Source organism: Bison bison, unplaced genomic scaffold (genome assembly GCF_000754665.1).
Source record: "Bison bison bison isolate TAMUID 2011002044 unplaced genomic scaffold, Bison_UMD1.0 scf7180017864068, whole genome shotgun sequence".
NCBI classification, from domain to species: Eukaryota; Metazoa; Chordata; class Mammalia; order Artiodactyla; family Bovidae; genus Bison; species Bison bison.
The window spans coordinates 4,546,310-4,571,259 of record NW_011494640.1 but is presented as its reverse complement, the minus strand read 5'-3'; the positions used below and the strand labels follow the sequence as shown (position 1 = coordinate 4,571,259).

Below are 24,950 nucleotides of genomic sequence, written 5' to 3'. Positions count from 1 at the left end.
AGGGGAGGCGGGGCGGATCCCCCCTCCCGAGCCCGCCCAGCGGGACCCACACTTGGAGTGCCCACCCGTCCCCATCGCCTAGATTGCTGGGCGTCACCCTAGGGTTTCTGATTTGCCAAATCTGGTGGGACCTGAGAGTGTGCGTTTCTAACAAGCTCCCATATGCTGCTGTGGCAGCTGCTCTGGGGACCCTCATCCTCCAGATTCTTTCCTTAGGGCCATACATTCACCTTGGGCTTTGTCTATTAGCAGTAAAACGGTTCACCCAAGAGCTGAACGGGAGTTCTTCCTCTTACCCGTGACCTCAGGCTCATTTGAACTCAGGGGACATTCATTACAGGTGGGGAGAAGGGTAAAAAGGGAGATTTACTGTTACTACCTGCAACATCTATCATCATGAATTATTCTTTATATTTATTTATCATATTTATTTATCAGTTTGGCTGTGCTGGGTCTTAGTTGCGGAGTGCAGGAGCTTTAGTTGTGACATGCAAACTGTCAGTTGTGTCAGGTGGGATCTAATAGTTCCCTGACCAGGGATCAAACCCAGGCCCCCTGCATTGTGAGCCTGGAGTCTTAGCCACTGGCCTACCAGGGAAGTCCCTGTTTTGTATGTTTGTTTGTTTTTTTACTGTTACAATTAATCAACTGTTTATTTAGGAGCTGGATTGTCACTTTGTCTCATACACACCCTTGAAGTCCACATATAGGTTTCACTGTGAAAGCAATAATCATAATGTAAATTTGGTTTGGAGCGAGTGAGCCGGTGTTTAGGCTGAGACAACAATCAGGTCAGGAAATGCTTAGTGACAGGGTTGGCCACCTAACTAAAGAGGTTCCCTGTGAGCCACGTCTTGCTGGTCCTTAGGATGTGTCCACCTGCAACCCAAATGCAGTCACAGCATCTACTCTCAAGTTCAAACCAACATACCACCTTCTGTGCTCACATCATGTGCCTTAACTTACAATGAGTGTTTTTAAACTTGCTTAGAAATTAGTTTTATTCTGCCCTAAAAATTGTGTCTGTACCTAGGAACACCACTGCTGAGAATGGCCTGAAGATTTCTTGCAGGAGCTTCCTTTGCAATGATGTTGGATGCAGGTCTGCCCTTTGAGAAGGCCATTTGAAGGCCTGCATCTTTTTACCAACCTCATCTAGGCCACAGAACTACTGGGGGTGGCTGCTTCCCTGGTGGCTCAGTGATAAAGAATCTACCTGCGAATGCAGGAGACACAGGTTCGATCCCTGCTCCAGGAAGATCCCACATGCTGTGAAGCAACTAAGCCTGGGCATCACACCTATTGAACCCGTGCTCTAGAGCCTGGGAGCTGCAAACACTGAGCCCACGTGCTGCAATTACTGAAGCCAGTGACCTGGAGCTTGTACTTCACAAACAGTAAAAGCCACTGCAATGAGGAGCCCCTGCATGGCAACTAGAGAGGAGGACCCGCTTGCTGCAACTATAGAAAAGCCCACACAGCAAAGAAGACCCAACACAGCTAAATAAATAAATACATAAATAAAAGTAATTTTTAAAGGATCATTTAAAAAGTGAAGTGTCTCAATTAAAAAAAAAAAACCTATCAGGGGCTGTGATGTGACTCAGACCCCTGGGTCAGGGCGAGGAAGGACAGCACTTGAGGCCAGGGTGGATGCTCTGGTCTCCCCCATTTTCCTACTTCCCTGCTCCCCTGCCTATAGACAGCTCTCCTGGGGGGATGTACATTCCCACCCGGCTGTGCTCTCCTTCCAAGAAACCAAGCAGCTCTTGGGAGACCCAAGACCCAGTTCTTCTATTTCTACGTGGACTCTGAGCAAAGAAGACAGGTGGCTCTGAAGTGTGTGGGCTCTGGCTGCTCGCCATTCAAATGCCAATAAACAGGCCAGGCTGATGGAAAGGAAAGTTTGCTTTAATTCAGGGCAGATATCTGTCCAAAGGCAGACTCCCTGATACTCCCAACAGGCAGGAGCTTTTATAGACATACAGAAACAGCACAGTCATCTCTAACAGTCATCTTCAAATTGGTCATCAGTGATCTGACCAATATGATCTTGGCTGTTTTAGGTACAGTTAATCTTCATGTTCCAGGGTCCATTTGTTCCCAATTCTTTGGGGCCAATTCTCAGAACTGTGGCAGCTCCTGTCCCAGGTATAGTCTGGTCATCATGTAGTTAACTTCTCCACCTGGTGTTCTGTTATCTATAATACAGCTCACAGAATATGGCTCCGAATATTATATATAGCCCTTGAGAAAGAACTAAAGGTCCTTGACTATGCTTAATGACTACATTAGTATTATTTGGTCTCCTTTGCCTATTTTCCTTTGTTTTCACATGTTCTCATTTCTCTGATTAAACTTATTCTTTGATTGAAGTTTTCCACAGACAAAAGGCAGGCAGAGGACATGGAGGCGGGGAGGGGGCCGTCAAGGACCATAGGATCCTACTGTTTCATGGGAACTTCAGAGCCACCTGTCTGCTTGGTTCAGAGTCCACGTGGTATAGTTCTTCTGTGTATTCTTGCGTGAGTGCAAAGTTGCTTCAGTTGTGTCCGACTCTTTATGACCCTATGGACTGGGCCTGCCAGGCTCCTCTGACATCGGATTCTCTGGGCAAGAATATTGCAGTGGTTTGCCATGTTCTCTTCCACAGGATCTTCCAGACCCAGGGATTGAACCTGCATCTCTTACATCTCCCGCATTGGCAGGCAGGTTCTTTCCCACTAGTTGCCACCTTTTAATCTCTTCTGCTTCTGTTAGGTCCTTACCATTTCTGTCCTTTATTGTGCCCATCTTTGCATGAAATGTTCCTTTGGTATCTCCAATTTTCTTGGAGATCTCTATCCTTCCCATTCTGTTATTTTCCTCTATTTCCCTGCAAGAAAAGATAAGAAAGCCTTCTTAACAGAACAATGCAAGGAAATAGGGTTGCCATATTTAGCAAATGAAAATACAAGACAATATAATGTCCTGTATGCACAATTAAACAAGGCAATATTGGGGATACACTTATACTAAAAACTCACCAGAAATTAAAGCTTAATTGGTTGTCCTGTATTTTGTCTGGCAACCCCAGAACAGAGTAAGCTGATAATAAATATTAACTTTCATCATGAACAGAGAGATTTATTTTCAATTCATATTACCAGGAGGGGTGTCTCTTCCTGCTAAATACAACCTTTACTTTGAAAACAATCTCAGAACCCAAGAGAACACTGGCAAGCCTGGGTCCTGGGGAGATGACAACAGACCATCTCAGGGCTTCTTCAAAGGCAGGCTCATTTACCTTCTCCACGCCTTTTTCCCTGTCTCTGGCCTGGGTGGTCTCCACCTTCTTGGGGATGTACACATGCGAGATCTGGCCCGCAGTGCCTGGAGGGGAGGGATTTTCTCCATCTCCGGCCACCTCCCCAGCATCCAGCCCAGAGAGAGACTCACAGGTGCTTCTTCAGTGCTGGTGAACTTCAATTCAAAAGCACCATGTGCAAGGTGAGGGAAGATGTGTGATCCTGTTTCATTTTTACAAACCTACATTTCACATGGGGAAAAAACAGTTTCTCTAAATTCCTGGAAACTGCTGCAGTGGGGTGGAATTCTAGTGCCTGGAGCTTTAAGGCAGATCTTGGGCTACATTTTTGGTTCCGAGGCAGCTCCAAAATCACTGCAGATGGTGACTGCAGCCATGAAATTAAAAGAAACTTGTTCCTTGGAAGAAAAGTTATGACCAACCTAGACAGCATATTAAAAAGCAGAGACATTACTTTGCCAACAAAGATCCGTCTAGTCAAGGCTATGGTTTTCCTAGTAGTCATGTATGGATGTGATTGTTGGACTATAAAGAAAGCTGAGCGACAAAGAATCTATGCTCTTGAATTGTGGTGTTGGAGAAGACTCTTGAGAGTCCCTTGGACTGCAAGATCCCACCAATCTATCCTAAAGAAAATCAGTCCTGAATATTCATTGGAAGGACTGATGCTGAAGCTGAAACTCCAATACCTTGGCCACCTGATACAAATAACTGACTTATTTGCAAAGATCCTGATGCTGGGAAAGATTGAAGGCAGGAAGAGAAGGGGACGATAGAGGAAGAGATGGTTGGATGGCATCACCGACTCAGTGGACATGAGTTTGAGTAAACTCCAGGAGTTGGCGATGGACAGGGAGGCCTGGAGTGCTGCAGTCCATGGGGTCGCAGAGTTGGACACGACAGAGCAACTGAACAGAACTGAACTGAAGGCGGCTCCTCTGGAATGGGAATAACGACGCCCATCTATTTCCACTCACACCACACTGCAATCTCTTGCCAGTTTATTTCCCACCCTGATTGGGCTTATCCGCAGGGCCAGGCACAATATTTGTGGAAATGAGCCAATGGGAAACTGTGGAAAGGAGGACGGGTAACTTGGCTCTGCAGCGCGACATCCGCAGCCGTCACCGCTCCGCGAGTTCCAACTTCACTTCCGACGCCTGTAAGCTTCGGAGCGTAGGCTCCCAGGCTCCGCCTTTCTTCCCAGGATGCTCCGCACAGGTCACGCCCCGTGATTGGCTGCTCTGCTCCACGTGATGCCAGGCTGGCGGCGGTGGTTGCCGGGGCGACGGCTGGAGACGTGGAGGCCGGGCCGGGTAGGCGCGTGCGTCCGCTACGGAGGAGCAGGTAAGTGCGTCCTCCCCGCCCCGACAGGGCCGGGCGATCTCAGAGCCCGCCGTCCCCGGGCGGGGAGGAGTAGTGATGGGCCCGAGGGCCGCAGCTCTGCTGAGCCCCCTTCCCAGAGGAAGACCCCGATGCGCCAACTCAGCAGCCGCAGCCGGATGCCCCGACTTTCCGCTTGCTGTCCTGGACTTTTTTTCTGGCGCGGGCCTGAGGCGGCTGCTCGGACATCCCGAGGACAGGCCAGCAGCTTGCCACAAGTAGTCCCCGATCTTTGCTCCAGTGAGCCGGACAAAGGGGGCTCCAGGTCGTCCAGTTGGGTAGTGGGGGCACGGGAGGGTGGCCTGGGGCTTTTAGATCCATCCCTTACGTTATCCATCAGCCAACCCCTCTCCCCAGGCACCTAGGTTAAGTCCAGATTTGTTCCAATCTAAGCAAAAACAGGATGCTTGCTATGCAAATTCCTCCTCCAGACAAATGCTTTAGTCTTACCTTTATTCAACTAGCTCGTAGGCCCTAAATCCTTATCATATAGAAATTCGGAAGCTGCCCCTGCAACCCTCAAAAGTGACTGAAGAAATTTTCTCTAGTTTTTGCATAAAGTAAAGCTGTGCTTCTCAAACTTGGAACGTGCATAAAAGTCATCGGGAGAGATTGTTTAAAGTAGTTTCTGGACATTATGTTCAGTAAGATCAGAGTGATGCTAGGAGTTTTCATTTGCACAAGCATCCCAGGGGATTCTAATTCAGATGGTCCAAACTTTGGGGTAATACTGTAGTGGTTAATATCAGTGTGGATTTAAATTTCCACTTTGTCACTTATTAGTTGAGTTCTAGGGAACACCTCACCCTCCCTGGGCCTCAGTTGCCTCATCTGAAAAGAAGAGTATAAATCATATTCATTGTTCAGGTTTATTGTGAAAATTAAATGTGAAGCATTTTGCACATTGCCTGGCTTATGATAAGTCCTCAGTAAGTGAGCCTATTATGATATAAAGGTGTACAAAAAATTCTGTACTTTTTAAGAATGTCAGGGTAATAGAACACCCAATGATGGCTCATGTTCACTGAGAGATGATCATAACAGAATCTTATTCAGATGATGGTCGTGAAGAACTTCTCTGACAAAGTGATGTTTATTAAGCACAGAGGTCATCCAGGTGAAGAAAGAAAGGGAAAAAGTGTTGCATGCAGAGAGAACAATATGTGCAAAGGCCCTGAGGTAGGAATAAGCTTGATTCCCCCCTTCTAAGCAACATCACGTATTCACCCATTCTGGGGATTAAGACACAGGCAACTTTGGGGGCCATTATTCTGCCCACTACAGCTACCTGTTTTTTAAAAAAGTTATTATTATGTATTTTTGATTCTGCTGGGTCTTCATTGCTGCGCAGGCTTTTCTCTGGTCGAGGACGCAGGAGCTTCTCTTTGTTGTGGTGCTCAGGCTTCTCATTTTGGCGGCTTCTCTTGTTGCACAGGCTCTGGGCACGCGGGCCTCAGCAGTTGCAGCACTCAGGCTTAGTAGTTGTGGCCTCTGGAGTCCAGGGTGCGTGGGCTGCAGCAGCTGTGGCTTGTGGGCTTAGTTGTTCCGTGCGGCATGTGGAATCTTCCCAGACCAGAGATGGAACCTGGGTCCCCTATATTGGCAGGTGGATACTCATCCACTGTACCACCAGGGAAGTCCCCTACAGCTCTCTTTTGTTAATTCACAGATGATTGAAATGAAAGCCTTTGTTTTATGTTTTTGCCTTGCAGAGATTTTTGCTGTGAGAATTAACAGTATCTGTTCAATATGGTAGACGTTCTGGCTCATGAATCAGAATTACTTGGACTAGTGAAAGAGGTATGTTTCACAAAACACAGGTCACAGAGAAAGAGATCTTGAAAACTTGCAACGCTTGTGTTTTACAATGCAACAAATTCTATGATGCCTTGTAATGTTTATATCATTACATTACTGTTACCTATTTTCCATTTTATAATTTTCAGTGTGTTCATAATAAGCTGAAATCTTAGAGCTGCTTTTTAGACTTCCTTTAAAGAAAGTTATACAAGCAATACATGCTCGTGGTAAAAGATTCAAACAGTATAGAAGTGTAAACAGTGAATTCTCTTACTCTGCTCCTGTAGTGACCACTATTAATGGTTTAGTATATTACATTTCTAGACTTTTTTTCCTTTGAATATTCAAAATATATTCACATGACTAAATAGTTTATTTTACAAAATGTAGTGATACCATGCACATTGTTCTGTAGCTTACCTTTTTAAAAAATTCATTTATTTTTAATTGATTGATAATTGCTTTACAATATTGGTTTGATTTCTGTCATACATCAGCATGAATTAACCATAGATGTCCCCTCCCTCTTGAATTTCTCTCCCTGTAGCTTGCCTTTTATCTGTCAACAGTCATACAGTATAAACATCTTCCTATGTTCTGCCTCAGACTTCTGAATACTGTAGAGTATTTCACTGAGTGGCTGCGTCATCATCTAGTTAACTTGTTGCCTATTAATGGACCTTTATGTGCCCCACACTGAAAGTTTTTGAAGGATAGGCCTACGCCTTATGCTTTTTGATATTCTCTACAGCTTTTAGCCGGCTTCCCAGGTGATTCTGCAGTAAAGAATCCACTTGCCAATCAGGAGACATGGGTTTGGTCCCTGGGTCGGGAAGATCCCCTTGAAAAGGAAATAACAACCCACTCCAGTATTCTTGCCTGGGAAATCCCATGGACAAAGGAGCCTGGCAGGCTACAGTCCATGGGGTCACAAAGAATCAGACACCACCTAGCGACTAAACAACAATAGCTACTTTTATCAGGGGACCGGCATAGAGTCGATGCTAAAGCAATGGTTGCTGCTGTTTTGGAGTGTGACTGAGTGTCCGTTAGGCATTTAGTCACACATGAGAGACATGACCATGGAGCAGGAATGAGGCATCCACCTGAGGGATGCAGCTTTGAAATTTGGTGTGATCATGAATAAATTTTCAGAGGCGTCACAGCAGAGGGTGGTGGACAGGGCCCGGAGAAATAGCCAGAGTTAGAGGAAGTGGAAACAGAAAAGTGTGGCTGCCACAAACTGAGGAGATGGGCAGAGAAGTGGAGAGCAGCAGTAGTAGTCTGTGTCACTAACATGAAGCTCTGTGTGTGTGTGTGTGTGTGTGTGTGTGTACGCTCAGTCCTGTCTGACTTTTTGCCACCCTGTGTGTGTGTATGTATGTATGTGTGTGTGTGTGTGTGTGTATGCTCAGTCCTGTCTGACTCTTTGCCACCCCATGGACTGTAGCCAGGCTCTTCTGTCCATGATGTTTAAAGACGGAGGGTGATCCTTAGTGCCCTACTTGAAGATCACAGATGGTGTTTCCCAGGTTTAATGACTTACCTTTCTTCTTAGGGACAGGCATTATTTCTAATCCCTGTTGCAGGTAACAAATTCCCAGTGACCTACTAGACCCAAAGCCATCAAGCCTTCTCCCAATCACTTTTGCTTTTTTCAGGCTGCTGCACATATTCTTTTCTTGTTTCTTTTTTTCATTTTATTTTCTATGAATAATTATAATGAATCTTACAACTCACATTTTCCTTCTAAAAGCACATTTATTTTATGTAAATGAACATTTTCTCCTCTGATCACAAGATGGCAGAATAGAAGGATGTATGCTCATCTTCTCCTGTGAGAAACTAACCACTGAACAGCCATCAACAGGAGAATGTTGGATCCCACCAAAAAAAGATACCCAATGTCCAAGGACAAAGGAGAAGCCCTAACAAGATGGTAGGAGGGGTGAAATCACATTTAGAATCAAACCCCATACCCTCCAGAGCCACTTGAAGGGCTCAAACAAAACAAAACCTTTATACAGTCAGCAAAAACAAGACTGGGGGCTGACTGTGGCTCAGATCATGAACTCCTTATTGCCAAATTCAGACTTAAATTGAATAAAGTAGGGAAAACCACTATCCCATTCAGGTATGACCTAAATCAAATCCCTTACGATTATACAGTGGAAACAACAAATAGATTCAAGGTATTAGATCTAATAGACAGAGTGCCTGAAGAACTATGGATGGAGGTTAGTGACATTGTACAGGAGCTGGTGATCAAAACCATCCCCAGGAAGAAGAAATGCAAAAAGGCAAAATGGTTGTCTGAGGAGGCTTTACAAATCACTGAGAAAAGAAGAGAAGTGAAAGGCAAAGGAGAAAAGGAAAGATATACTCATCTGAATGCAGGGTTTCAAAAAATAGCAAGGAGAGATAAGAAAGCCTTCCCTAAGTGATCAATGCAAAGAAATAGAGGAAAACAATAGAATGAGAAAGACTAGAGATCTCTTCAAGAAAATTAGAGATACCAAGGGAACATTTCATGCAAAGATGGGCTCAATAAAGGACAGAAATGGTATGGACCTAACGGAAGCAGAAGGTATTAAAAAGAAGTGGCAAGAATACACAGAAGAACTGTACAAAAAAGATCGTCATGACTCAGATAACCACGAGGGTGTGATCACTCACCTAGAGCTAGACATCCTGGAGTGTGAAGTCAGGTGGGCCTTAGGAAGCATCACTACGAACAAAGCTAGTGGAAGTGCTGGAATGCCAGGTGAGCTATTCCGCATCCTAAAAGATGATGCTGTGAAAGTGCTGCACTCAGTATGCCAGCAAATTTGGAAAACTCAGCAGTGGCCACAGGACTGGAAAAGCTCAGTTTTCATTCCAGTCCCAAAGAAAGGCAATGCCAAAGAATGTTCAAACTACCACACAGTTGCACTCATCTCACACACTAGTAAAGTAATGCTCAAAATCCTTCAAGCTAGTCTTCAACAGTACATGAACCGAGAACTTCCAGATGTTGAAGCTGGATTTAGAAAAGGCAGAGGAACCAGAGATCAAATTGCCAACATCCATTGGATCATAGGAAAAACAAGAGAATTCCAGAACATTTGCTTCTGCTTCACTGATTATGCTAAAGCCTTTGATTGTGTGGATCACAACAAATTGTGGAAAATTCTGAAAGAGATGGGAATACCAGACCACCTTACCTGCCTCTGAGAAACCTGTATGCAGGACAAGAAGCAACAATTAGAACTGGACATGGAACAACGCACTGGTTCCAAATTGGGAAAGGAGTACATTAAGGCTATATATTGTCACTCTACTTATTTAACTTATATGCAGAGTACATCGTGACAAATGCCAGGCCGGATGAAGCACAAGCTGGAATCAAGATTGACAGGAGAAATATCAATAACCTCAGATATGCAGATGACACCACTCATGGCAGAAAGCAAAGAGGAATTGAAGAGCCTCTTGATTAAAGTGAAAGAGGAGAGTGAAAAAGCTGGTTTAAAACTCAACATTCAAAAAACTAAGATCATGGCATCTGGTCCCATCACTTCATAGCAAATAGATGGGGAAACAATGGAAACAGTGAGAGACTTCATTTTCTTGGGCTCCAAAATCACTGCAGATGGTGCCTGCAGCCATGAAAGTAAAAGACTCTTGCTCCTTGGAAGAAAAACTATGTCAAACCTAGACAGCATATTAAAAAGCAGAGACATTACTTTACCAACAAAGGTCTGTCTAGTCAAAGCTATGGTTTTTCCAGTAGTCATGTATGGATGTGAGAGTTGGACCATAAAGAAAGCTGAGCACCAAAGAATTGATGCTTCTGAACTGTGTTGTTGGAGAAGACTTTTGAGAGTCCCTTAGACTGCAAGGAGATCAAACCAGTCAATCTTAAGGAAATCAGTCCCAAATATTCATTGGAGGGACTGATGCTGAAGCTGAAGCTCCAATACTTTGGCCACCTGATGCGAAGAACTGACTCATTGGTAACAACCCTGATGCTGGGAAAATTGAAGGCAGGAGGAGAAGGGGACAACAGAAGATGAGATGGTTAGACGGCATCACCGACTCGATGGACTTGAGTTTGAGCAAGCTCTGGGAGTTAGAGATGGACAAGGAGGCCTGGCATGCTGCAGTCTATGGGGTCGCAAAGAGTCAGACATCACTGAGTGACTGAACTGAACTGAAATGAATATTTTCTATGATACTGTCTTTCTAGGCCTTTAGTATGTATATCAATAAGTAAATTCCTGATCCCACATTACTTCTCCAAAGATGACAGTTAATTAATCCCATTATATATTTGTGATAATATTGAGCTGATACAATTACATCAAAGACAGTCACTTTGTTGATGTTAGAACAGAGAAATGTATGCTCATTTATGCTTTTTTTTTTTTTACAGTATTTAGATTTTGCTGAATTTGAAGACACCTTGAAAACATTTTTGAAAGAATGCAAAATAAAAGGAAAACCATTATCTAAATCTACATGTGGCTCTTTAAGGGACCCCAAATCATTGAAATTCCAGGTAACATTTTACTTTTTTGATTTTCGTATGTAATCAAGATGCTCCCAACTTCTAAAATACGTCACCATTAGAGAATGTTGGAATCATTTCTGGGGACCTGGGCAGAGCAACTTGTTAGACTGTGCCGATGTTTATGGATAAACGGGTGATATCATCTTCAAATCTCTGGAGAGATTTCACATCCTTTCTTGACTGACCTAGAAAATGAATGGCAACACAAGGTTTTTCCATACATATTTCTTGGTAGGAAGAAGAAACCACGCAATGCTTAGAAACAGAGACAAATGTGATCTCCACCCTGAGGAAGTTTAGGTTAATTCTAAGTACTGGGGACACTATGGTGAACAAAATAAAACAAAATATCGGCCCTCAGGGTGCTTGCCATCTAGTTTGGGGAGATCGAAGTGGGCAAGAGCCATATACAGGGCAGCACCCTGTCAAAGGAAGGCCTGGGTGGCTGGGAGCCCCTGGCGCTGGGCTGCAGCGGGATCAGAAAAGACCTTGAAAGTCTTCATTTCAAGGACTTCCCTGGTGGTCAGGTGGTTAAGACTCTGTGCCCCCAGTACAAGGGGCACAGGTTCAGTCCTTCATCAGGGAACTAAGATTCCACGTGTGCGGCCAAAAACAAAAAGTCATTTCAGTCATTTGATTCTGCGTCCCGTTCAAAATGTTCTAGGTAAGGAATTGGTTCACCTCAAGTACAACCCATGACAAGAGAACATACCATTTCCTGAGGCAGCTTGTTTCAGCTTTGCCTGATAATATTTTTATTTTTTGGAATTTACAAATTTTATCCTCTCATAACTCTCTTGTTCATTTTCCTAAACACTACATGGAGTGAGGCTAAGTCAATATTAAACAAATCAGAATTTCCATTGGTAACCCATAAAACATGATTTGATTATTTTAATAAATTTGTTTCAATATACATACTTCCAAGAAAAATCAGAGACTTGGTTTGAGAGTCCCACCGAGTTGCTGGAGGTCAGGCCACAGCCTGACTCCCCCATGACCTGGCATGGGTACCACCGAGCAGGGACACTGTTGAAGTGGCCCAGGGAGTTGGAGTGGGGCTATGCCCTGCCCAGCACCCCTCCAGGCCTTGGGCATCTGGGTGCCGAGCCTGCACCACTTCAGACACGGGCTGCTCTGCCAGTGCTGCACCGGGCAGCCTGAGGCTTCCTCCCAACCCCAGAGCAGACTTCAGAGCAGGAGAAGAGAGTCTGGTCATCATTAGACATGCAAACAGAGGCTACTTAACTTGAAAGGTCTTGAAACTTTCTGATTGTGAGAAGCCTGTCTTTTCTGCCCATTCAGTAAACAGCTATGTCCCGCCTTTATAGATTTCCCAAACAAAAATACCTGGAGCGGTGGCTTAGTGATACTTGCCAAGTGTCAGTGGCCCTCAGTAGACAAAATTTCCTTAATTACAGTTCTTTAAGAACCTGTATGTATGGGTGATTATTGGTGGTGTGTAATTTTCTGATCTTGGTAATTGTGGCTGAGATCACACTTTACATTAGAGAAGTTAATATTTTTTGTGACCCCTATGAGTTATCACACTGGATTGTTCTATTTGTTATCACTAAGCTGTGTCTGACTCCATGGACTGCAGTACAACCAGGCGCTTCTGTCCTCCACTATCTCGTGGAGTGTGCGCAAATTCATGTCCATTGAGTCGGATTGCTTTATGTGTAGATATTATTTTAAATTCAGGGGTCATTTTTTAAAAATTTATTTATTTTTAAATTTTTCTTGAAGGATAATTACTTTACAATATTGTGATGGTTTTTGCCATACATCATTATGAGTCAGCAATAGGCATACGCGTGTCCCCTCCATCCTAAAACCCCTCCTACCTCTCTCTGCACCCCATCCCTCCAGGTTGTCACAGAACACCAGCTTCGGGTGCCCTACGCAGGGACCATTTCCAGGTTCAGACTATGGTTTATAAATTGGGAGTGTCATGGCACAGCAAAGGTTTGTGGTCCCAGGTCTACAAATGCAGAGTCTAGAATAAACTGTAAATGGGCCATGTGATGCGTAGGCATACTTTGCCAAACCATGTTAAGAAAACACTTGACTCCAGGCTTTAAGACACCCTCAAGAGTCTGTACACAGTTCCTGGACCTCGAGGGAGAGTCCTCCCCTGGGTGGTCAGCAGGGATTGCTCAGGGCTCAGCAGACTTGAGCCTGGGGCGGGGCCAGGCCCCAGCAGCACGTCCCTCTCACCTTTGTATTAGGAAGTGACAAGAACATGGGATCCTCTGGCCAGGTCCCCCCAAAGAGGCCAGTTTTGAAGAGGTAGAATTTCACTGTGGGGCTTATTTTGAAAACTTCTGAGTTTCTTTCCAGTGTAAGCCAGTCCCTTCCTGAGTGAGGTAATATTCAGAGACCATTGTTCTCGGTCACATGATACAGAGAACATTTTTGTAGGGTTCATGTCGGAAGACTCCTTATCAGAGAATGTTTCTGACTTAAGGAAAACCAAACACAGCAGCCCTGTTCTCTGTAGGTTTCTATCTTATGTTAAAAAAGCTTGATTATAAACAAATAGAATATTTTACCTTAAAAAAAAATTACAGAAAAAAATGTAAAACTATTAAAAGCATGAAAGAACAGTGACCCAATAATGGTGGTAAGTAATGGTGGTGAAGGATGGGGAAACTGGAGATTCTACAGAAAATCTGAAAAAAAAAAAAAAAAATCAGAAAACTCTGAAAAAAGTTCCTGCAGTTGAGCCCAAAATGGAGGTCTGGGTATTGTGGGCATTTGATACAAAAAGGAAAACACAGCAGGAAGCTCTCTTGGTCCTGAAGGCAAGCATGCGTACTCAGTAGTGTCCCGCTCTTTGCGACCCCATGGACTGAAGCCCGCCAGGCTCCTCTGCCCATGGGATTTCCCAGGCAAGAATACTGGAGTAGGTTGCCATTTCCTCCTCCAGGGGATCTTCCCGACCCAGGGATCGAACTGGCATGTCTTGTATCTCCTGCATCAGCAAGCAGATTCTTTTACCGCCGAACCACCTTGCCTAAATCTGTAAAGTCACACAACAGGTGTTGGTGGTGGGTCAGTTATCGCTCCTCCTGTGAGACAGGTGATGTGCTGACTGCCACCTCCTTTCTCCAGAGTTCTTTGTCTCAACCACCACGTGGTGAGTCGGGCCATGGGCGCTGCCCCACGTTGTCAGGCTGGCGCAACCCCGAGGTTAGCCTGGAGCCGGGCCTGTGTTTCCCCTTCCGTCTCCAGCCCAGGCGTCCTATTCTTGGACCTGGAGGCAATCACTCTGGGGGAGCTGGGCTCTGTGGTCACTTTCTGCGCTGCCCTCTCCACCAGACACGCTTCTGGCAACAGCAAGCCCGTGACGACGCTCAGTCCCACCTCCCAGGCCTGGGATTGACCATTCCACGTGGCTGAACTCCTGGCCGCACGCCACATCTTGGCAGCTGTGGTGTCAGTGACTCTCTGTAAGTATGAGGTCGCTCCGCTGAGGTCTGGCTGGGCTCTGGGTCCGAGCTATTCTCATCAGTCTTAGGCGGTGGGTCACCAAGTCCAAAGGGCAACCTGAGTGTATTCTTGTGCTGGTGGCAGATTCCTTCCATTTCAGAGACCTTCACCATTGCATCTGTTCTTCAGTGAAAGCCACTCAGTTGTGTCCAACTCTTTGTGACCCCATGGACTATACAGCCCAGGGAATTCTCCCAGCCAGAATACTGGAGTGGGTAGCCTTTCCCTTCTCCAAGGGGTCTTCCTAACCCAGGGATTGAACCCAGGTCTCCCACTTTACAGGCGATTCTTTACCAGCTGAGCCACCAGCAAAGCCCAAGTATACTGGAGTGAGTAGCCTATCCCTTCTCCAGGGGATCTTCCCTATCCAGGAATCAAACCAGGGTCTCCTGCATTGCACGCAGATTCTTTACCAACTGAGCTACCCGGGAAGCCCTCTGTTCTTCAGTATGCTCAGATTTGATGTTGCAGAGCAGTGGAAAACCAGGGGCGGTCTGCAGGAATGTCAGCCAAGGCAGTCTGAAGCCTTCCGGATCTCTCTTTTCCTATCCCTCACCTCTGAAAAGGAGACTTAGTTTTGCTCACACTGAAATGATGGAGTATATGGGTGTCTAGGATGAAATGGTTGGATGGCATCACTGACTCAATGGTCCTGAGTTTGAGCAAGCTCCGGGAGATAGTGAAGGCCACCGAAGCCTGGCATGCTGCAGTTCACAGGGTCACAGAGAGCCGGACACAAATGAGCGACTGAACAACAGCAAGGCATTGGGAGGGTGTGAGAATCAGGGGTGTTGGGAGATGTGGCATCCCTTGTAACCGACCAGGCTTCACTCCGATGTCTTCTCCACAGAGGGATCTCCTTGCTGCGTTTGACAGTGGAGACCAGAAGGTGTTCTTCAGGCTGTGGGAGGAGCACATCCCCAGGCCCATCCGGGACGGCGACTCTCTGGCCCAGAAGCTGGAGTTCTACCTTCACATCCACTTTGCCATCTATCTTCTGAAGCATTCTGCAGGCAGACCTGTAGGTTCACCTTGTGCTGGGGGATTGGTCCACGGGGTGTGTTAAAGGAGGATGTTAGCCGTTACCTTTTGCAAATGAGATTACGTTAGTTTTTCGCCCCTTTTATCATATTATTCTCAGGAGTAGGCCTCATATGTCCTGATGCATGCTTTTTCTGTCTCATTCCCAGCAGTTTCTTTTCTAATTTGTATGGAAAGTCATTTCTGTAATGAAAGCTATGTCCTTGTTTGCTTGACTATCTCAAGATGGCTATGTCTAAGAGAATGCATCTTTAGACCACATTTTCAACCAGAAGATGAATTTAAGCTTAAACAGTGGGAAAATGGTGTGCCTGTTTGTGAAAGTTTGAGTGATGGGTTGAATCGAGCTTCTGCAGTCTTTTCCTGGAGGTGTGAAAGAGAGGAGAGCAGACACAGGCTGCTCTGCGGATGAACCTCGGGGTGCGGAGGGAATGACAGAGGGGGGCCAGCCAGGCTGACATCGAACCATCCGCCTTTGTTTTGTGACTCCTCCATGTACTGGCTACTGCCCCGAAGACCTGTGTTAACTTACTAACATGTCAGTGGCCACAGGAGGGGTCAGAGTGGAGGGAGCAGCTATATAGCAAATTGTAGTAGCTGTTCTTGGAAGGCTGTTCCTAAAGATGGTTCTCAGGTGGGTGCCATTGTGGGAGATTTTAATTTCCCTTGTATCTGTTTTTACTAATTTTTTCTGTTTTGCTATAAGATAAAAAAATCAATAAATTTTTTAAGTCCAGTGGGCTTCATGGTATAGGTGAAGGGAGATACATTGATGAGAACAACTGGCCTGTGTATGAGGCTGTGAGGGACCTAACAGGTGAGGCCAGGGAAGACTTTCTCACTGAGGCCCAGGGGGAGGTGGAGACTCATGGGGTGGGATGGGAACCCGACTTGCCTGGGGTTACACCCGGAAGTAGTGAAGCTGGCAAGGTCAATTCCTGGTTAGCTTAATAAAAGAAGGGAATAATGATATGGAAACTGCTGTTTGAAAAAACTGTTCACCCTTAAGTGCTTGCTTTGGCAGCACATATACTCTTAAAAAAAACAGTGGAACGACACAGTGAAGATTAGCATGGTCCCTGTGCAAGGATGACATGCAAATTTGAAAGCGTTCCATATTAAAAAACAAAAACAAAAAACTATTCACCCTTAAAAACCTTTCCTAAAGAAATCACAGGAATGCAGACAAATATTTCTATCTGTACTATGAAAGCGATGTACATATCTAATAATGGGGGATTGGTTAAATAAATTATGATAGACCCACAAGATGAGGTTTTGTCATGCCATTAAGAAAGACATTGATGAATTTAAGGATATCAGAAAATGGTAATGATAAAGTGAAAAGGCAGCACTTGGACTATATATATTATACATGCAGTTCTCTGATATTCTGGCAATTTCATGAAGGGGTGAAACAGGGGGTGATGTTCGGATGACTGCAGACAGCTCGCAGGCTGGGCCAGGTGAGGAGGATGGCAGCAACATGGCTGGAACCGAGAGAGCCTTGAGGGGAGGACAGGTGAACCGGTGAGCCGGCGTCAAGCCGGAGATCTCAGACATCCTCTCTTCCTTGCAGGACAAAGAGGACCTGGATGAAAGGATTTCTTATTTCAAAACCTTCCTGGAGACCAAAGGGGCGGCCCTGAGCCAGACCACGGAGTTCCTGCCTTTCTATGCCCTGCCTTTTGTTCCCAACCCCATGGCGCACCCGTCATTTAAGGAACTCTTCCAGGTAAGCGACTGTCTTCAGATCTTGGATCCTGGGCAGCATGGCAGTTCCACCTTTTATACGCTGCTGATTTCTGAAGCATGCTGTGAAAAAACACTAACGTTTGCATATGTTGTATTTTAAAAGAAGGTACAGGTAAGTTGCTTTAACAAACTTTTCTTCTGGTATAAAATGTGATTTTGTTGTTGTTATTGCACGAAGACTTGTTAACTCAGACTGACAAAATATTGTAAAATATACTAGCCTCTTCAGTCATTCTTTGTAAACTTTTACAGTATTGAAACAATAACCTATTCAATTATAATGAAAACTAGTAGCCAAAGAAAAATCTAGGCTACTTTACACAATCACTGGCCTTGTATATTTTGATTTGTGTTAAAATTCTCACTTACTCAGTATATATTTGATTGTCTGATTTTGTACTACATTATTTCCATCAGACTATTTGTCTATAGCTCTTTTAATTGTTTTATTTCATTTTACTTGACATTTTAGCATAGTATTTATAAATAAAAACTTACCTATTAAGGTAATTTTTGTTGACTTACTAAAATTAATACATCCCACTGAGAGGTTTATTGAAATGTATTTAGAAACAAATATTTTGATATGACTAGATAGTTTTTCTGAAGATCTCACACTGTTTTCAAAAATTTGTATGTGTTCCCCAACCACTGAACAATGGACGCAATTCTTCCAAACAATTACATTTCAGTTTCTGCTATTCTCTGTTTATTGAATTCAGTAAAACCAATTTCGTTACTCCTGAATAGCAGCTGCTAAATTGAAGTTCAGGTGGTTGACTCATTCTATCAAAGCTAGATTGTTATACAGTAGCACGGTTGAATTCTGTGCTTGTTTTTCTGGTCAGTACCAATTTAGTTTTACTGTCTTCTCCTAAAAGGTTAAAAATATAAAACAGTTACAAAGGTGATGAACTTTGCAATGGAAGGTTAGATGTTCTCACAGTCAAGGTTCTGTTTGCGAGAGTCATGACATGGTGGTGTGGCTACAGCTTAGGTCAAGGCGAGGTGGAGCTGGGAGAGTCAGGGAAAGGTTCCCACTGAGTCCTCGGCAGGTCTGATGTTCCAAGACTGAGTTCAAGTTCCTCTTCAGAGTTCAGGAGGTTAGAGATCATCAGTATTCACAGCATCATTTTATTCCCCCCTTTTTTTCCTTTTCAGTTCAGTTCAGTTGCTCAGTCATGTCCAACTCTTTGCGACCCCATGAATCACAGCACGCCAGGCCTCCCTGTCCATCACCAACTCCCAGAGTTCACTCAAATTCATGTCCATCGAGTCGGTGATGCCATCCAGCCATCTCATCCTCTGTTGTCCCCTTCTCCTCCAGCCCCCAATCCCTCCCAGCATCAGGGTCTTTTCCAGTGAGTCAACTCTTGGCATGAGGTGGCCAAAGTATTGGAGTTTCAGCTTCAGCATCAGTCCTTCCAATGAACACCCAGGGCTGATCTCCTTCAGAATGGACTGGTTGGATCTCCAAGGGACTCTCAAGAGTCTTCTCCAACACCACAGTTCAAAAGCATCAATTCTTCTGTGCTCAGCTTTCTTTATAGTCCAACTCTCACATCCATACATGACCACTGAAAAAACCATATCCTTGACTAGACAGACCTTTGTTGACAAAGTAATGTCTCTGCTTTTCAGTATGCTGTCTAGTTTGGTCATAACTTTCCTTCCAAGGAGTAAGCGTCTTTTAATTTCATGGCTGCAATCACCATCTGCAGTGATTTTGGAGCCCAAAAAAATAAAGTCTGACACTGTGTCCACTGTTTCCCCATCTATTTCCCATGAAGTGATGGGACCAGATGCCATGATCTTAGTTTTCTGAATGTTGAGCTTTAAGACAACTTTTTCACTCTCCATTTTCACTTTCATCAAGAGGCTTTTAGTTCCTCTTCACTTTCTGCCATAAGGGTGGTGTCATCTGCATATCTGAGGTTATTGATATTTCTCCCAGCAGTCTTGATTCCAGCTTGTGCTTCCTCCAGCCCAGCATTTCCCATGACGTACTCTGCACATAAGTTAAATAAGCAGGGTGACAATATACAGCCTTGGCGTACTCCTTTTCCTATTTGGAACCAGTCTGTTGTTCCATGTCCAGTTCTAACTGTTGCTTCCTGACCTGCATATAGGTTTCTCAAGAGACAGGTCAGGTGATCTGGTATTCCCATCTCTTTCAGAATTTTGCACAGTTTATTGTGATCCACACAATCAAAGGCTTTGGCATAGTCAATAAAGCAGAAATCGATATTTTTCTGGAACTCTCTTGCTTTTTCAATGATCTAGCGGATGTTGGCACTTTGATCTCTGGTTCCTCTGCCTTTTCTAAAACCAGCTTGAATATCTGGAAGTTCACGGTTCACATATTGCTGAAGCCTGGCTTGGAGAATTTTGAGCATTACTTTACTAGTGTGTGAGATGAGTGCAATTGTACGGTAGTTTGAGCATTCTTTGGCATTGCCTTTCTTTGGGATTGGAATGAAAACTGACCTTTTCCAGTCCTGTGGCCACTGCTGAGTTTTCCAAATTTGCTGGCATATTGAGTGCAGCACTTTCACAGCATCATCTTCCAGGATTTGAAATAGCTCAACTGGAATTTTTCCTTTTACTGATCTCTAAATATATTCTTTCAGTGGTCATCACAGATACTTCAGTGTACATAATAAAATCTAAAGTTAGTATTTACTCTCTTCCTGATCATTACAAGGACCTCATTTAACTTACGGGCTGTAGTTGTCAAATATTTTAGTATATACTTTAGCCCCACAAAATCTGAACTTTTAAAAATGTTATGCAGTCAGTATGTGTATCGATTTACCCTTAGATTCACCAGTATTTTTGTTTACTATTCCATCTTGTGTAGAAGCCCTTCCATCCAGGATCGTTTTCACCCCTACTTGAAAGATGCTCCTTTAGAATCTCCTTTCACTGAGGTTCCCTTCTTTCAGTTCTTGTTGTCTGAAAGCATCTGTACTGCTTTCTCAGACAGGGTTAAAATAGTAGGTTTATAGCTCTTTTTTTTTCCCGTGTGACATGCGGGATCTTAATTCCTCGACCAGTGACTGAACCCATGCCCCTTGTAGTGGAGCGCGGGGTCTTAACCACTGGACCACAGGGAGGTCCTGACAGTTATTTTCTTTCAGGACACTGAAGGTTTTTTGTGTCCTGGCTCCCACTGTTGCAGTTTTGAAGTTGGCCATCAGTCTGATTGCTGTTCCTTTGCAGGTCCCCTGTCTTTTTTTCTCTGATTGTATCACTTCACTCTAGTGTGTCTTCAGTTCAGTTCAGTCACTCAGTCGTGTCCAGCTCTTTGCGACCCCATGAATCGCAGCACGCCAGGCCTCCCTGTCCATCACTATCTCCCAGAGTTCACTCAAACTCACGTCCATCGAGTCAGTGATGCCATCCAGCCATCTCATCCTCTGTCATCCCCTTCTCCTCCTGCCCCCAATCCCTCCCAGCATCAGAGTCTTTTCCAATGAGTCAACTCTTCGCATGAGGTGGCCAAAGTACTAGAGTTTCAGCTTTAGCATCATTCCTTCCAAAGAACACCCAGGGCTGATCTCCTTCAGAATGGACTGGTTGGATCTCCTTGCAGTCCAAGGGACTCTCAACAGTCTTCTCCAACACCAAAGTTCAAAAGCATCAATTCTTCAGCGCTCAGCTTTCTTGACAGTCCAACTCTCACATCCATACGTGACTACTGGAAAAACCATAGGAGTGTCTTAGGGATACCCAAATATTTTATTTTTCTTTTTTTGTTTAAGATGTCTTGGTTTATGTTGGCCAACCTAGCAGTCCTTTCCTGAGATTGATTTCTATACGGTTGAGCACAGAAAGCCTCAAGCTGGAGCACACCGTATGAGCTTCCTACAGTTGTTATAACAAAGGACCACACACTGGGTGGTTTAAAACAACAGAAATTGCTTGTCTCACAGTTTACGAGGCCAGAAGTGTGAAATCAGGGTGTCAAGGGACTGTGCTCCCTATGAAACTTCTAGGGGAAGATCCTTCCTTACCTTTTCCAGCTTCTAGTAGCCTCAGCTGTCCCTTGGCTTGTGGCTGCGTGATTCTAAATCTCCTCTCTGTCTTTGCATGGCTGTCTTCTCTCAGTGTCTGTGCCTAAATGTCCTTCTTCTTATAAGGACACCAGTCATATTGGATTAAGAGCTTATTCTCATTCAGCCTCCTCTGAGCTAATTTCTTCTGCAGCGTCCCCGCTCCCCTGACCTCACATTCCGAGGAGATTAAGGCTTCAATATGTCTTTTTAGGGGACACAGTTCAACCCACAACAGACCCATTAGAAATAGAGTCACCAAAAAAAAAAAAAAGAAAGAAAGAAATAGAGTCATTGTGCTATGTCAGAGAATCAAACTTTTCTGCTTATTTGGCAGTATTTTTTTGAAGAGTCAGAGAATGCACAGGATAGACCAGTGGAGCGGGGTGGGGGGTGTGGGCGATGAGAGCTGGAGGGAGAAGTAGGGAGAATGGGCAGGTTGGAGGGAGATGGGACAGGATCTCAGAGCCAAGTGGCCGTGAATTTTTAGCAGCAGAACTTCTTTTAGTGGGACCTCCCAGTTTAGTGGTAGATACTCTTGTCTAAGAACCCTCAGGAAAATTGTCCCGAGAAAGGTCGTTGCTTGTGATACTTATTCTTTCACTACATAAGTCATTATTTTTCCCTTCTCAGTGAACGTTGTTTGAGGTAAATAATTTATTTTTAAGGAAGAAATCAAACTAGACACATATCAGAATGCTGGACACAATGGAGTATCTGAGGCAGGCAACTGCTTCTTTCTGTTTTTCTTGTCTGAGTGAGGTTTATGGAAATGAGTCCCTTTCTTCCGGAGACTTTCCGTAACTTAGCGATAATTGTATATGCCTGCCAGTGCCACATATGCCTAAACCATACTGAAATATTTTTGGTTTTCAGCCTAATAAGGTTACTTGGCATCCTTGAAATATTCAAATCATGTACAGAGTTATTTTTTCCCTGATTATGAAAGGACTCTGTCCTTTCTTCCTGACGTGGGCTCTTGAATCTTCTATAAGTGAATTGGTCAAATGTCCTAAAACCTGTTTTTTTACAGCATCACACCACTGACAAGACATCTTGCTTCTGGTTTCAGTAACTGTAGCAGAGCTATTTTATCCTGAAGGCCACAGCTTGACAATGTTTGTTGGCATTTAATGATCTGGTGCTTTTCTTATTTTTCCTTCTTTTTTCCTTACCTTTAGGATTCTTGGACTCCAGAATTAAAGTTGAAACTGGAAAAGTTTCTGGCTTTAATGTTCAAAGCCAGTAATACGCCAAAGCTTTTAACATTGTATGTATCCTTTTAAAGCAAATGGAGACCACCTATGGAATTAATAGTCGCCTGTGTGTGTGTGTGTGTGTGTGTGTGTACGCGCACGCGCTAAGTCATTTTTGTTGTGTCCAACTCTTTGTGACCCCATGGACTGTAGCCTGCCAGGCTCCTCTGTCCATGGGGATTCTCCAGGCAAGAATCCTGGAGTGGATTGCCATTTCTTCCTCCAGGGGATCTTCCCAAGCCAGGGATCAAACCCTCTTACATCTCCTGCATTGGCAGGTGGGTTCTTTATCATTAGCACCACCTGGGAATCCCAAGAATGGCTTAGATGGCCTCAAACAGGGATGGTTGTGGTTGTGCTGCTTCTATACTCAAGAGTGAATGAAGCACTAACAAGAGCACGTGCCAAGGCCTGTAAAGAGTTGACTTCTATGGCATTGGGTCTCTGAGACTTGGCAAGGGTCTTATTTTCTGTCATGTGCCAAGAAGCTGTCTTGAGTAGGAAAAAAACAATGCCTGTCTTCTTGGAAAAGAACTCTTTGGAAGTCACTTAAGGCCTTGAGGTCATGATGTATGGATCAACTCATATATAACTTGTCCTTCCAATCAGGACTTTTAAGAAACGACTTTGTTGAAGTGTAATTTACATACCATAAAATTTGCCCACGGTAAGTATGTTATTGAATGATTTTTAGCAAATGCACAGAGCTGTGCAGCCATCACCACAATCCAGTTTAAACAGAATCACTTTTGAGAGTAGAAGGGGACACTGACCAGACAGAGGCCCAGGACCAAGTGTAAGTGGAGGCTGTCCAGGGAGGAGCAAGGTCGTTGCCTGCCCATGGAGGCTCCCTTCCTAGAGCTGGTTGGTCCCTAAGGATGCTCGTCTGAGCATCTTATTCTGAACAAGCATTTTATTTTCAGCATTTTATTCTGAACAAGCATGTAGCAAAAGTTATTTCATGACAAGAGTTAGCATTTTTAATTGTAAAGTTGGTGCTTGTTTTGTTTACCATAATAAAAAATTTAGGCCACTCTGCTGGGTAATGACTTCTGCTTCTATTCTGACTCCAAAACACTGTACTCTCTTTTCCTAATTGGACTCTGAATAGAAATCCCTGGGATTTCATGACACGTTTCTCCTGCTTCTGCTTCCTGAACGTTCAGTGGCTCCCTCTTGCCTGTACTCAGCTCCTCACCTCGCCCTGAGACTGCCCCCAGACAGGCTTAGTACACCTCCCCTTTCCACTTTTATATCCTTTAAGGTTTTCTTCAAGTTCTTCCCTCTGCCCACATGTTTGCATACCCAGTTCCTTTCCCTCTTAGAGTTTTGTATAAAAGGACAGTTTTCAGTGAAATTAGAACTTCTCCAACTTGGCTTATGGCTTTTTTAATACACTTTTAAGAAGTATTTCTCAGGACTTCCCTGGTAGTCCCGTAGCTGGGATTCTGTGCTCCCAATGCACGGAGCCTGGGTGCAATCCCTGGTCAGGGAGCTAAATCCCACATCCCACGACTAAGAGTTCACCTGCCACAACTAAAGATCCTGTACAGCCAAATAAATAATTTAAAAAATTAAAAATAAAAAGCCTTTCTCCTTAAAGGTAACAGGTACCAACCATTATGTAAAGATCCTAAAAGAAAATTTGTACATAATAGATGATACTGGTATATTAATGATAGCACCCACTTCATAGAAATAGTATGAGGATTGAGTTAATACATGAAAAACCTGCTAGAACTGTCCAACACATAGTAAGCACTTGTGTTACTGTTAGCTGTTAGCTGTCGTGTTATAGTTTGCAAACACTTGTCACCTTTTATCCCATTCAACATTTGCTTTGAGGCAAATACACTGAAGTCCAGCAGGTAACTTTCAACATTATTCCTCTCTTTTCCTTCTTACATATTTGGAGTTCAGTTCAACACGTATATTAGGTTGAATAGTGTGCTAGGAATTAGGGATAAAAGAAAAAGCCAAGATCATTGTCTTAGCTGGAGTTTTGAACATGAAAATGGGTGTCTGTGAGGCAGACAGAATGAGGGGTAGGAGTTCCAGGTAGAGGGAACAGCTTGTGCCCAAGTGCTGAGCCAGTGTTTCTGGGACACTGAAGGATTCAGTGTTGTTGGGGCAGAAGGATTGAGATGGAGAGAGTCAGAGACCCGGCAGGGCCGGGTCGTGGAGGTTCGTGTGAGGTCCCCTAAGTAATGAGAAAAACATGGTCATGTTTACATTTTTTTTAAATCATTCTCTTTTTATTCCTGATTATAAAATTGATCCTATTCCTTATAGAAAGTTTAGAAAGC

General features: G+C 44.2%; 1 protein-coding gene across 6 annotated transcripts in view; it reads left to right on the top strand.

Annotated features, from left to right (window-relative positions):
• The first annotated feature begins 4,583 nt into the window (after positions 1 to 4,583).
• Positions 4,584 to 24,950, top strand: part of ARMC9 (armadillo repeat containing 9) — a 180,668-nt gene continuing 160,301 nt past the window's right edge. For 4 of the 6 annotated variants that reach the window (XM_010836969.1, XM_010836968.1, XM_010836965.1 and 1 more), the window contains exons 1-6: positions 4,584 to 4,654; positions 6,403 to 6,490; positions 10,905 to 11,030; positions 15,388 to 15,558; positions 17,158 to 17,313; positions 22,570 to 22,662. In XM_010836969.1, coding sequence (XP_010835271.1) covers positions 6,440 to 6,490; positions 10,905 to 11,030; positions 15,388 to 15,558; positions 17,158 to 17,313; positions 22,570 to 22,662 — 597 coding nt within the window. In that variant the 5' untranslated portion in view covers positions 4,584 to 4,654; positions 6,403 to 6,439. Of the gene's footprint in view, positions 4,655 to 4,681; positions 4,956 to 5,741; positions 5,870 to 6,402; positions 6,491 to 10,904; positions 11,031 to 15,387; positions 15,559 to 17,157; positions 17,314 to 22,569; positions 22,663 to 24,950 lie in introns of those variants that run through there. The other 2 variants (XM_010836966.1, XM_010836967.1) reach the window with 2 other exon arrangements.